At 47.0% G+C, this 13,737-nt stretch overlaps 1 protein-coding gene across 1 annotated transcript; it reads right to left on the bottom strand.

The window, feature by feature from the left end:
- Nucleotides 1–2,063: 2,063 nt before the first annotated feature.
- On the bottom strand, nucleotides 2,064–7,513 carry LOC141790173 (uncharacterized). Its single transcript, XM_074669855.1, has 4 exons — nucleotides 7,352–7,513; nucleotides 3,634–3,689; nucleotides 3,120–3,473; nucleotides 2,064–2,883 (listed from the first exon to the last, which is right to left on the bottom strand). The coding sequence occupies exons 2-4, from the start codon at nucleotides 3,680–3,682 to the stop codon at nucleotides 2,381–2,383; spliced, it is 906 nt and encodes a 301-aa protein (XP_074525956.1). The 5' UTR covers nucleotides 3,683–3,689; nucleotides 7,352–7,513; the 3' UTR covers nucleotides 2,064–2,380.
- Between the last annotated feature and the right edge of the window lie 6,224 nt (nucleotides 7,514–13,737).

The following is a 13,737-nucleotide window of genomic DNA, read 5'->3' as shown; positions in this document are numbered from 1 at the left end:
TTAATTTACTGTCACTGGTCAGAATGTGATAGAACAGGTTGAACACTTTTAAAGATCAGTGGTGTCATATCTAATGTGTCATCACTGAGCTGTCTGTGTCTATAAATGTGCTCCTGCTCCATATTTCCCTGATATAACAAAGACTGAACAAAAAACCATCAACATCAAGTCCACTCCAAAACTTGAAGAGGTTTGGATTTGTCTGGTTCTTCCTGATGGAGTCAATGAATGGGGGAGGAGAGGGGGAGAGGAACAGAGGTTGTCTGTGTCCTGTAGCTCCAACTTGTCTCTAAAGAGAGGAACATTTGGTGAACAGACACTTTGATTCTTTGCTTTTATTACAAGAAACAGAATTTGAACATGGACTTGTCTCTTCACATTGTTCAGTTTATTGTCTCATGCTTCAGCTTTCAGGAGAGGATCTGATGATCACTGGCGCCCTCTGGTGACAGAAAGTCCTCACTGCAGCTTCACTCTGTTCCAGCATCAACGTGCATCAACGTGCAGCTCAGCTGTGTCAAAAGCAGGAATCTTCATCACTGAGTGTTTTCATGAGTCCACACAGACTGTGGGCCTGACCTTTGACCTCATGTGTAAGTTTTCAGAGAGAAGATGGTCTCCTCCAATCCATGTCCAGAGTCCAGAGGTGGTCTGAAGACTGTGACAGCTCAGCAGGTTCTCAGAGCCCACCTTGGGTCCAGGTGTGTTAGTGGACCTGTGTGTATCCAGTGGGTGTAAATCTGGTTTCTTCTCAGGGAGCACTAATCAGGCTTTAAAGGTGATACCAGCTTAAAAACAGACTCAGATCACTTCTGAAGGTCTGAGAGCTCTTTGAACCAGTTTGGACTGAAGTCAGGGATCAGGTCCTGACTCTAAACCTGGTCTAGGGTGGACTGTGAGTCTGTGAAGTCCTGGTGCATCATTTGAATGTGTCTCTTCTCCTCTCTGTCTCTGCCTCACCCTGAGGCCTGCTGTCTCTGGATTTGTTTGGATCCGTTTGTTTGAATTCAAGTCCTAAAGCTCTAAACTCAGCTGGACTTGGTTCTGACTGATCCTGGTCTGAGGGACACGCTTCCACCCTGGGCAGCTCCAGCTCTGTTTGACAGAAGAACAAAGCTTGAAGATTCCCATCATCCATGTCTTGTAAAGAAGGGGAGTCAGTTTGAGGAGGAGGAGGAGGAGGAGGAGGAGGAGCTGAGGTGTGTGGCAGGAGCTCCTTAAAGTGTGACCTCTGTGCTGAGCACAAACAGCTCTTTACCGAGATCAAGTCTTTTCTTGATTTCATGTTTCATTTCTACTGGAGGCTGAAATCAACTCCAACATTCAAACACTAACTCTGTTTTTCTCTCCCACGCTCTGCTTCAAGCTGACACAAGTTAACAGATGAAGAACCAACAGATTACAGTCAGTATGAGCACTTTTCAACCTCTGACCTCAAACAGCTGATCAGCTGCTCCTCTGCTCCAAGTCCACACAGGTGTGTGAGCAGGTAAGCAGAGAGCAGCTGTTCTCTGAGGCCCCGTCTACACGACAACGTCTTATCTAAAAACACTAAAACGCAGTGATTTTGTACAAAGACAGTCAGCAGATTCAGCAGTACATGCACAGAACAGTAGTCCCCAACGATTGTAACAACAGTGCTGTTGGACTGTTTTATGCGCGCAACGGTGCTGTCAGTGTTTCAGAAAAATCCCTCCCTGGAGGCCGTTTTCAAAAGTTTGCGTTTTAGGTCGGCCGTTACCGTGTAAACGCGAGGCCAAAACGCAACAGAACTTTTGCGTTTCACCCTAAAATTGTTGTTGTGACAACGGCCTCTGAGCTCTTCACGCTCAGACCGTCCCTTCATCAGCAGCTGAAATCCTCCATCAGAAGAGAACGGGATGACCTTTGACCTTCAGACTCCACAAAGTTTTCTCCAATCCAGAACAGCTCCATCAGAGATCAGGAATGAAAAGAGAAAGAGTTCAAAGAGTTGAAGAAAAATCCTCCAGAAATGAGTCTGAGAGTTTACACTTCAACATCAACATTTATTGTTTGACAGAGCAGAGAACAAAGATCTTCATCCCTCCTCTCCTCTGTCAGCTCATGTGACTCTCAGCTGGAGTGTCTCCATTCAAACACTCTTCTTCCTCACATTCAAACATTTACAGTCAAGTTTACATCTCTCTCATGACAACATCAATAAAACCAATAAATACAGAACAGTCAGAGCTGAGCTGAAGCCTTCATCACAATAATCCTTAGATAACACAAATACAAACAAGACTTCCTATCAATGATGAGCATCTAAACAGAGCAAACAGAGTTGAAGCACAGAGCAGAGGAATCTTCATATGAACAGCTGTGTTTCTCTCAGAGCCAGCTTCAGCTCTGATTGTTGTTATCCAGCAGCAGTGTTTGTCTTTGTTCTTTTCTGAGCAATAAGAGAAATGAGGGTCTCTGTCTCCATCATTAATGCAAAGTACTTTAAGGTCAGGACGAGGATCACTAAAAAGTTAAGAACAAACAACAAATTCAAAGCTATTATCAGTTTTTGTTGCCAGGAGAGAGACATCCTTCCTGGACCCCCTGAGTCTGGTTTCTCAGCTTCAGTGCTACAGGGGGTCTGGTTCCTGGCTGGTCCAGTAGTAGAGGGGGTCTGGTTCCTTGCTGGTTCAGTAGTAGAGGGGGTCTGGTTCCTGGCTGGTCCAGTAGTAGAGGGGGTCTGGTTCCTGGCTGCTCCAGTAGTAGAGGGGGTCTGGTTCCTGGCTGGTCCAGTAGTAGAGGGGGTCTGGTTCCTGGCTGGTCCAGTAGTAGAGGGGGTCTGGTTCCTGGCTGGTCCAGTAGTAGAGGGGGTCTGGTTCCTGGCTGGTCCAGTAGTAGAGGGGGTCTGGTTCCTGGCTGCTGTAGAGAGACCAACAGATCAGAGTCAGAAAGAAAAAGTCAGTGACTGGAGATAAACTCTAAAATGTCCTCAACAGGAAATCAGAGCAGCCCTTTTCTCTCAGGTTCTTCTTCTTCCTCTCTGAGGACGTCTTTGTTTCTCTGGATTCATCCTATCAAATGTTAGCCGCTGATCTCTGAACCTGAGCTGATTTGATTTTTCTTTGTCTCCACAAACGTTCACTGACTTTACTCACCAGTCACTCTGAGGACACATCCGTCCACACTGGAACCAGAATCTGTTTTCACTCTACACCAGTACCGTCCTGAGTCTTCAGTCCTGAGTGAGGACACCTGAAGTCTGATCCGTCCCTCTCTGAGGAGGTCTTTGTCAAACTGGAATCGTCCTGAAAGCTCCCCCTCCCTCAGTGGGATCTCAACTCCATCCTGGAGATCAAACAGGACTGAGACTTTCTTTTTTTTAATCATGCCACAGAAAACATGGAGACCTTTCAGAGAGGGGTGAGGTTTTGGTGTGAAGGTCCAGTCCAGGGTGAGGCTCTGCTTCTCCTCAGCCTGATAGGAGCTGCGACCCATGTTGAGCTCTAATCCTGTAGAGGAGACAGAGAGGAAAAGAGAGGGGCAGAAAAACACTGCAACATGTGAGTCTTTCCACACATTTTCTCATCAAGTGTTGAAGTCTTTCACTCAGTCTCAAAGTGGATCTCCTCTTTTCTCTTTGTGGACAATAAAGTGAAGGTGGAAACTAACCACAGACACAGCAGCTCAGAGCCGTGAGCAGCAGGAACCTGGAGACCATCTTCTCCCTGAAAACACACACATGAGGTCAAAGGTCAGTCCCACAGTCTGTGTGGAATCATGGAAACACTCAGGGATGGAGAATCCTGCTTTGACACACAGCTGAGCTGCACATTGATGCTGAAACAGTGTGAGCTCCTGGCTGAACACAACCAACACACTTGAAGAGCTGTGTGAAGCTGCAGTGAGGACTTTCTGTCACTAGAGAGCGCCCTTCATCCTCATTTCAAAGTGACTGCATGAAACAGGTTGACATTGAGCTGTGAGAAGACAAAGGTTCCCCTGGGACAGAGACAAATAAGGCTTGGTCTGAAAAATCAGCTTTAAACTTGTTCAAACAACATCTTCCATCTTTGTTTCAATGTGTAGTTTGTATTTCTGTTGGTGTCACAGTATTTGATATGACATTTCTACCATTTGAACCAGTTCAAGAATCAGTCCCATTAAACTGTCAAATGGTGTAACCACAAAAGCATGACAAGTGTTAAAGTCTTCATCTTCATAGGAGTTTTGACAGGGTACTGATGAAATCATTTCTTATGAAATATCATCTCAAATTGTTGGTTTATAATCATTGAAATGTCATTTTTTTACAGTGTAGTAAACTGATCAATCCTGAACTTTTTTTGCTGAGTATCAGATTTTTGAGGAGAGTTGGTTCCAGCAGTGGACCCTGATCAGGTCCACGTCTTTCATCCCTCTAGTGGGCTGCTGTGATGAGTCGGGAGCGCGGTTCTGACCACAGTCACACATGAAAATGGTGGCTTTCTTGTCCACATTATTCACTGGGAAAAGGCTCAAAAGTGTGTGACAATGACACAAAACATACAAACTGAAGTGTGGTTTTGCTTTTTAACCATAAAAAAAAACAGTTTTAAAGTACATTTTATTAAATATAGCAGAAATAGTGTGGCTAGTGCCATGAATTTGGCATGTCCCCCATATAGGGAGTCATAGTTTAGTGACATATTTTGAGTTTAAATTGTTTTTTTCCTGTTTTAAAGATTACAATACAAAGTTATGTGTTAAGATTATTAAGTATAATTTTCAAAAGGGGAAAACATCCATTGTTTATAAAAAATAATTTACAAAAAATAGCTGTCCCTTGATTTCATGTCACTGGTGTCACTATTTGTAAAAACCTTTATTTTGAAAAACTGCTGTGTCCCTGTAAACATTTTGGGGGGTAAGAGCTCATGGGGGGCATGTCCATTATGAGAAGCACACGGTTAGTCAGCATCTTCTCCTCATATCTTGACCATTTCAAGAATTAACTACAAATTTCATGTGAGTATTTCAAATGAATAGCTGGTGTTACAGAGTTTGTAGTAAGGGGGAAAGAAATTGAATTAAAATAATTGATCACACTGCATTATAAGTTGATATATTCTCAAGTTAAGACGTGTGTTTTTGCCATCTTGAATAGGCCATTTTATCTGCACTTTGGTTGTTTTGGTTAGTAACACCACTGACAATCACTGGCACCAGTAATACCTTTCCCTTAAATAAAGAAATAGGTCAGTATGTACATAAACCAGACTAATTGGTTGAATTGCTGTTTCAGTGATGTAAAAATGTGACTTTCTTTTTAAAGATATGGCAAAGTTAAGTGCTGCTGAAAAGCAAGGACTGTACAGACAGCACAGGGATGCTGACCCAGAATGCAGGGCAGCCTACCTAAAAAGAATGAATAATACTAAAAAACACTCACTTGAATGAAATAGAAACTCAAAGAAAGAGAGTGAGGACCTCGCAGAAAGAGGTAGAAGACAAGAGCGAAGGAAACTGAAGAACAGGCAGGAAAAGCACAGAGAGAAGGTGCGGGCACACACACACACACACACACACACACACACACACACACAAATACACACACACACACACACACACACACATACACACGCACACACACACACACACACACACACACACACACACACAAATACACACACACACACACACACACACACACACACAAATACACACACACACACAAATACACACACACACACACACACAAATACACACACACACACACACACACACACACACACAAATACACACACACACACACACACACACACAAATACACACACACACACACACACACACACATACACACGCACACACACACACACACACACACACACACACACAAATACACACACACACACACACACACACACACACAAATACACACACACACACAAATACACACACACACACACACACACACACACACACACACACACACACACACACAAATACACAACATAAACTGTTCTATTTCATACGTTCAGTTGTATGGATGCATCAGCATTAGATGAAACCCCTATTCTACAATAATGAATGATTAACTTTTATGTGTCTGTGTTGTGTTATTAAATCTATCAGTTTTATACTTCATCTTTTGGTTTAAACCTTTAAACAGGTTCTAAAATGTGAACATTTGAGCTAAAATACAAATAGAATGAATAATAATTGTTTTAAATATCTTCTGTTGTGCCATTTCCTTCACGTTGTGTCCCTGGTGTTACAGTGCATCACTGGTGTTACTGTATGGCATATTGATGATCTGGCATCAGGGATGATCAGTTTATTTGAATTCATTATTTGTATCTAGCTAAGGGTTGTTACATTCAATTGTGCACAGTTTCAGGATATGATATTTAAAATGTAAAGTCGCAGTGCCAATTAATTCAAAAGTTATATTAAAAAAAAGTGGACTACAGAAATTTAAAAATGTCATACTAAAACACTTTGCAAGCACATATTAAAACTTAAATGTTACAATTTAAAAAAAATCTTAATAATTATTTTAACCTTTTCCTTCTTTGATGAAATATGTAAATTAAATTACATCCCAGGAAGCCTGAATTGCCATCTAAAACACAGGTAACACCAGTGACAAAAAAGTAGGACAAGGAATTTTTATAGTAGTGTAAAAAAAAGTGTCAAAATACATTAAGCTCTTGTTTGTGTTTATTTATAATGCTAAGTGGTCAACTATTATGAGACTTTTTTTTAATTAAGAAAAAAAAAAAGATGAAAAAAAAAATTGCTCTTCAGAAAGCTACCATTTTCATAGAATGACTGCTTCAGATGATGACCTGCTGGCTGATGGTGCTCAGTGTGTTGTTGAAATGTATCCCTCTACCTGAGTGGTGCTTGATGTCCTGATCTAATGAAGAGCCGATAGTGGAATAACTCAGGCTGCATCTGTCCTCATCTTTCTTCTTCAGACATGAAGAAATCAAGGATTTGTAAGCGCTGCTCATCAAGCTGTCAAAGCTGAGCCTGTTCTTCCTCACACTGGCTGTGATTGATCAGAAAACAGCTCAATCAGGGAAATCTGCTCCACTCAAGGAGGTGAAGGATCAGAACAGAGTTTTCTTTAAACACACTGAACTTCAGCTCCACATGAAGCTGAGCACCATCAATGCTTTGAGTCAGGAATCAGAGCTGCGTGCAGGTTCAGACTTCAGCAAAGACTTTGGAGCTAACTCTGAACTCTCTGACACATCCATTCAGTCTCACAGAACACACACACACAGCACAGAGCAGACCAGAAGAATCCACAGACAATAATGAGACAGACTTTACAACCTGTTTATGCAACACTAAAAGAAGAAGACATTCAGACAGCATGAAGGCATTATTCCATACACACCTGTTAGAGTTCAGTCACAGCCGGGGCAGAAAGCAGGTCTGAAGAGGAGGAGAGCTCTCTGATAGACGTCCTCTGTCCTCTTTCTGTATGATGTTGAGGAAAAGGCAACTCAGTGGGAGGAGCACTCTGTCCACCATTGGTCCCAGTAATTGTGATGGGCGGTCTCTCCTTCCACCTCCCTGAGGACGCCTCCAATCAGACTGTGACCCACCACCGTCCCTGAGCTCGACACCATCACTGCTGCCACTCGTGCTGCTGCCACCACAGCAACTGCTGAAGCTGTGGCCTCCGTATGTGGGACCGGCCCTTCCACTGGTGACACTGTGCCCCCCCCTCTCTCCTCTCCTCTCCTCTCCTCTCCTCTCCTCTCCTCTCCTCTCCTCTCCTCTCCTCTCCTCTCCTCTCCTCTCCTCTCCTCTCCCAAAGACAAGTGTGTTTTATGTTGGATATTATCATCCCATGTGTTGAATTTAGTGCACTAGTCAACCTTTTCTCTATTTCAAAGGAGAAGCACAGTAGATTCAAGATTCAAAACTTTTTATGTTCATTTTCAATATAAATGAGAACAAACAGAAAAATCAAAACACTGTTCCTCTCTTCCTACACTATGAATAAAAAATATAAGAATTCAAATATGAAAATGTGAGAAAATGATGTAGATTTTTTCCATCCATTGTGAGATGTGGAATATGTCAGATAATTAGGGAATTCCCTGCCCTCTGCATCTGCTGTTAATTCCTGTGTCATCTCTGAGAAAGGCGTTTCACACTTACACTTTATCAGTCACTTCTTTCACAGTTTTTCTCCATTGCTAAAACACATTTCACAAAATGTTCCTACATTTGACCAAAACTCTACACAGTAAACTTTTCTAAAGCTACATAAACAAAACCACATTTTCTCTCTTCTCAGTTTCACTCCAAAACAGCTGCTCCAAGCTCACGAAAATGTAAACATTACACTATCTGTTCTGAGAATGTTCCACTGTAGAGTATTGGGCATTCGTAGATGTGTGTTTCATACCAACAGTTTGTCAATCTACAGAAAATACACTATTGAACTGTATCACAACTAAATGCAAACACTACAGAGGATCCATTACACACAACAATACTCCCTGTAAACAAACTTCAGAGTGTGAGATTTTTTATTTACAGTATTTATACCACACACACACACACACACACACACACACACACACACACACACACACACACACACACACACACACACACACACACACACACACACACACACACACACACACTCTCAAAGTTGTCAGCAATGACTCTGTCCCTGATTTCTCAGAGTCTGATGGTGCTGTTGTCCCGTTCCATATCCTCAATGAGGTTTTCTTGTGCTGGTATAAATATGGCAACCCTCCCACCTCCATGTGGCATTCTTTCAACTGTAGAGACACAAACATGCATCACAGTCCTGACTTGTCTGCACTCTAGCATCAAATAAAATAAATAAACAAACAAAACAAAGCATCATCTACTTCAGTAGAAGCATCAGTGGGCGTGTTTTACAAAACAGCAACTGAGATGAAAGCAGTGGTACCCCGCTCTACTGTAAAAATCTATTGTAGAGACCAACACAGCAATACACTACAGTAGCTGTTGTGTTCTCTGAATGCCTGGACCATAGCGGCCCCTGAGAACCTGCTGTGGTCTGGACTGACTCTGAGTCCTGCTTCAGTCATTGTCAGGCCATGGACAACCACATGGTCACTGATTGCTGCGCACACCTCATCTGAAAGGGCTGTGTCACTACATCAAGATCCTCCTCCTGAGCCTGCTCCTCCTCCAGGGCCTGCTCCTCCTGAGCCTGCTCCTCCTCCTGAGCCTGCTTCTCCTCCTGGGCCTGCTCCTCTTCCTCCTGAGCCTGCTCCTCCTCCTGAGCCTGCTCCTCCTCCTCCTGAGCCTGCTCCTCTTCATCCTGAGCCTGCTCCTCTTCCTCCTGAGCCTACTCCTCCTCCTCCTGAGCCTGCTCCTTTTTCTCTTTGGCCTGCTTCTTTCCTTCCTGGGCCTGCTCCTCTTCCCCCTGAGCCTGCTCCTCTTCCTCCTGAGCCTGCTCCTCTTCCTCCTGGGCCTGCTCCCTTTCCTCCTGGGCCTGCTCCTCCTCCTCTGAGCCTGCTACTCCTCCAGGGCCTGCTCCCCCTCCTGAGTCTGCTCCTCCTCCTGGGCCTGCTCCTACTCCTGGGCCTGCTCCTTCTCCTCCTAGGCCTGCTCCATCTCCTTCTTGGCCTGCTCCTCCTCTCACTTAAACTCCTCTACTTTTCTTAGCCTGCTCCTCCTCCTGAGCCTGCTCCTCCACCTGAGCCTGCTCCTCCTCCTGGGTCTGATCCTTCTCCTCCTCGGCCTGCTCCTTCTCCTGGGCCTACTCCTCTTCCCCCTGAGCCTGCTCCTCTTCCTCCTGGGCCTGCTCCTCCTCATGGGCCTGCTCCTCCTCCTGAGCCTGCTCCTCCTCCTGGGCCTGCTGCTCCTCCTGGGCCTGCTCCTCCTCCTGAGCCTGCTCCTCCTCCTGGGCCTCCTCCTGGGCCAGCTCCTCCTCCTGAGCCAGCTCTTCCTCCTGAGCCTGCTCCTACTCCTGGGCCTGCTCCTTCTCCTCCTGGGCCTGCTCCTCCTCCTCTGAGCCTGCTACTCCTCCAGGGCCTGCTCCCCCTCCTGAGTCTGCTCCTCCTCCTGGGCCTGATCCTTCTCCTCCTGGGCCTGCTCCTCCTCCTGGGTCTGCTCCTTCTCCTCCTTGGCCTGCTCCTCCTCCTGGGCCTGCTCCTTCTCCTCATGGGCCTGCTCCTGCTTCTCCTAGTTCTGCTCCTCCTCCTCCTAGGCCTGCTCCATCTCCTTCTTGGCCTGCTCCTCCTCTCACTTAAACTCCTCTACTTTTCTGAGCCTGCTCCTCCTCCTGAGCCTGCTCCTCCACCTGAGCCTGCTCCTCCTCCTGGGTCTGCTCCTTCTCCTCCTCGGCCTGCTCCTTCTCCTGGGCCTACTCCTCCTCCTCCTGAGCTTGCTCCTCCTCAAGGGCCGGCTCCTCCTCCTGAGTCTGCTCCTCCTCCTCGGCCTGCTCCTTCTCCTCCTGGGCCTGCCTTCCTCCTGAGCCTGCTCCTCCTCCTGGGCCTGCTGCTCCTGCTGAGTCTGCTCCTCCTCCTTGGCCTGCTCCTTCTCCTCCTGGGCCTTCTCCTCCTCCTGGGCCTGCTCCTCCTCCTGGGCCTGCTCCTTCTCCTCCTGGGCCTGCTGCTCCTCCTGAGATTGCTCCTCCTCCTTGGCCTGCTCCTTCTCCTCCTGGGCCTTCTCCTCCTCCTGGGCCTGCTCCTCCTCCTGGGCCTGCTCCTTCTCCTCCTGGGCCTGCTCCTCCTCCATCTCTTACTGGAACTCCTCTCCCTTTCTAGGCTTGCTCCTACTCTTTCTGGACCTGCTCCTCCTTCTCCCAGGCCTCCAGCTCCTCCTTCCTCTGGACCTGTTCTTCTTTTCCTGGGCCTGCACCTCCTCCTCCTGTGCCTGCTGCTTCTCCTCTCACTGAAGCTCCTCTTCCTTTCTGGGCCTGCTCCTGCTCCACCTCTCACTGAAACTCCTCCTTCTATCTGAGCCTGCTCCTTCTCCCCCTGTGCCTCCAGCTCCATCTCTCACTGAAACTCCTCTTTCTATCTGAGCCTGCTCCTTCTCCTCCAGGCCAGCTGATCCTCCATTTTTAACTGCTACTCCTCCTCTTTCTAGTCATGCCCCCCCTTCTTTCTTCTGGGCCTACTGCTACTCCCCTCACTGGAACTCCTCTGCTGTCTCCTCATTTCTGGGCCTGCTCCTCCTTCTCTCACTTGAATTCCTCTTCCTTTTTGGGCCTGCTCCTTCTCCTCCTGGGCCTGCTCCTCCTCCCCCTGGGCCTGCTCTTCCTTCTCTCACTGTAACTCCTCTTCCCCCTGGGCCTGCTCCTCCTCCTCCTGGGCCTGCTGCTCCTCCATCTCTTTCTGGATCTTCTTTATTCCTTTCTGGGTCTGCTCCTTCTCCTCCTCCTGGGCCTGCTCTTCACCCCCCCCTGGCCTGCTCCTCCTCCAGAGCCTCCTCTTCCTTCCTGGGCCCGCTCTTCCTCCTCCTGGGCCTGCTTCTCCTCTTGAGCCTGCTCATCTTCCTCCAGGGCTTGCTCCTCCTCCTTGGCCTGCTCCCCTTCCTCCTTGGACTGCTCCCCTACCTCATGGGCCTGCTCCTGCACCTCCTGAGCCTGCTCCTCTTCCTCGTGGGCCTACTCCTCCTCCTGAGCCTGCTCCTCCTCATGGGCCTGCTCCTCTTCCACCTGAGCCTACTCCTCCTCCTGAGCCTGCTCCTCCTTCAGAGCCTCCTCTTCCTTTCTGGGCCTGCTCCTCCTCCTGGTCCTGCTCCTCTTCCTCCTGGGCCTGCTCCTCCTCCTGGGGCTGCTTCTCCTCTTCCTTGGGCCTGCTTTTGCTCCTGGGCTTGCTCCTCCTCCTTGGCCTGCTCCCCTTCCTCCTCGGTCTGCTCTTCCTCCTGGGCCTGCTCCTCTTCCTCCTGGTCCTGCTCTTCCTCCTGGGCCTGCTCCTCCCCCTGAGCCTGCTCCTCCCCCTGAGACTGCTTTCCTTCTCTTTGGCCTGCTCCTCCTCCTGGGCCTGCTCCTCCTCCAGAGCCTCCTCTTCCTTCCTGGGCCTGCTCTTCCTCCTCCTGGGCCTGCTTCTCCTCTTGAGCCTGCTCATCTTCCTCCTGGGCCTGCTCCTCATCATCCTAGGCCTGTTCGTCATCCTCCTTGGCCTGCTCCTTCTCCTCCTGGGCCTCCTCCTCCTCCATCTCTTTCTGGATCTTCTTTATTCCTTTCTGGGCCTGCTCCTCCTCCTCCTGGGCCTGCTGCTCCTCCTCTCACTGGAGCTCCTTTTCCTCTTCCTCTGCCTGATCTGTTGTGGCTCCTTGAACGTTCAGCAGACTATAGTCAACTGGCTGTTTGAGCTGTAGTCACATCATATGCACCAAGTGTCTTTACTCTGGAGAGGTTATGTTTGATGAATGGAGCCAGGTGTGTTCATTTTTTTATTTTGCTGACTGGGACAAACATTTTGCATCACATTAGTTTTATGTTGAGAATTTGATTGTTTTGCAAAAGCACCACCCTGGGGTTCGCTGCATGGTACAAATATGAAATTGTATTTCAGTACAGAGACGGTGCATGTCTTGTGTGTGAACTGTGAATTAATGCGCCCGTCGTGGTATGGCTGCATCCCAGTTCAGGCAGGAGGCATATACTCAACAATTCTACATTTGCCAGATGCTGGAGCAGTGATGTGTTAATTTAACAAAAAGCAGATGGAGTAAGACAGGAAGTTGTGCACTGACACCACCCAAAAATGCCCAGTGTCTTTTTAAAATAATCATATTCAACATATTAAACAAGGTAAACATATTTATTAACAGTTAGGTAGAGCTACAGTTTGAAACGTGACAACAAGCTAACTTTGTCAGTTTGTTGCGTAGTTCAGCAGCTGTCTACATTTCTCTCTACTCACAGCCCGTTGCTCTGAGACGTGTCTGTAATGTGTAACGTTGGTGAATCCTGGTTCTGTCCTACCAGAGCTCATCTACCAACTCCAACCTCACCAATCAGAGCTAACGTAACCTCACTCTTCATTTTATTGATAGACTCTCAAGTTTGAACAGACCACTGCAGAATAACTGCTGACTGTGGGTTGGAGGAAACATTAGCACAAAGTTTGGCCAGTGTTTGAGCCGACACTCTACGTCTGTCCTGTCTGACAGTTAGGCTCCAGTGTCCACCATCACTACAAAATTAATCACAGAAATTGTTTTCAGCAGAGAAAAACACAGACCTCTCTTCTCTCTACTGAACTCCGTCAGCTGGCGTGGTGTTGTCATAAAGACTTCAACATTCTGTAAATCAATCCGGTCCTGCCCGACCAAAGAGGGAAGCTGAGAAATAGCATTTGAAAATATTGAAATTTTTTACCACATAACTACAAAAAAGTACCGAAAATTTGTACCGTTGAGTACCGTTACCGATTGCCAGGTACCGGGCATTGGTGCCAGCACCACTAAACTTTAGCAAAGTCAGAGTCAGGAAATGTCTTTTTAGCAAGGCACTGGTGCAATCCATGGACCTGTAGCTGTTGTGGTGTTTTACAGTATGAAATGCCATTGTCATGTCATGTTTTTCGGTGTCCATGTGAGCTTTGAGATCTCCAGCACCTTTATTGGACACTGAGACATATGTGCCAGCTTTGCACACGGTACACTCCGCCTCCCACTTGTCCCGACCGGGACGGTATGTCGGAAATTTTTTTTTGCAGTTCATCTGTGAAGCTGCACTTACACTTAGGCATCTTCCGTGCAATACAGCTCCGCTGTCTGAACAGCCCCGTCTTCTCAGCTCTCTCT

The sequence above is a fragment of the Halichoeres trimaculatus genome, unplaced genomic scaffold, assembly GCF_033239565.1.
Source record: "Halichoeres trimaculatus isolate MK-OKI-2021-1 unplaced genomic scaffold, fHalTri1.1 fHalTri1_scaffold_5, whole genome shotgun sequence".
In the NCBI taxonomy this organism is placed as follows: Eukaryota; Metazoa; Chordata; class Actinopteri; order Labriformes; family Labridae; genus Halichoeres; species Halichoeres trimaculatus.
The sequence above is the reverse complement of the archived record's forward strand: the minus strand, read 5'-3'. Positions and strand labels throughout refer to the sequence as shown.

What these genes read in the sequence shown, in the direction of transcription:
- LOC141790173 (XM_074669855.1), bottom strand. Translation starts at nt 3,682, where the DNA reads ATGGTCTCCAGGTTCCTGCTGCTCACGGCTCTGAGCTGCTGTGTCTGT. An exon ending in TCTGAGCTGCTGTGTCTGTG is followed by an intron (nt 3,474 to 3,633) that starts GTTAGTTTCCAC and finishes TCTCCTCTACAG; the next exon opens with GATTAGAGCTCAACATGGGT. An exon ending in ATGTGTCCTCAGAGTGACTG is followed by an intron (nt 2,884 to 3,119) that starts GTGAGTAAAGTC and finishes GTCTCTCTACAG; the next exon opens with CAGCCAGGAACCAGACCCCC.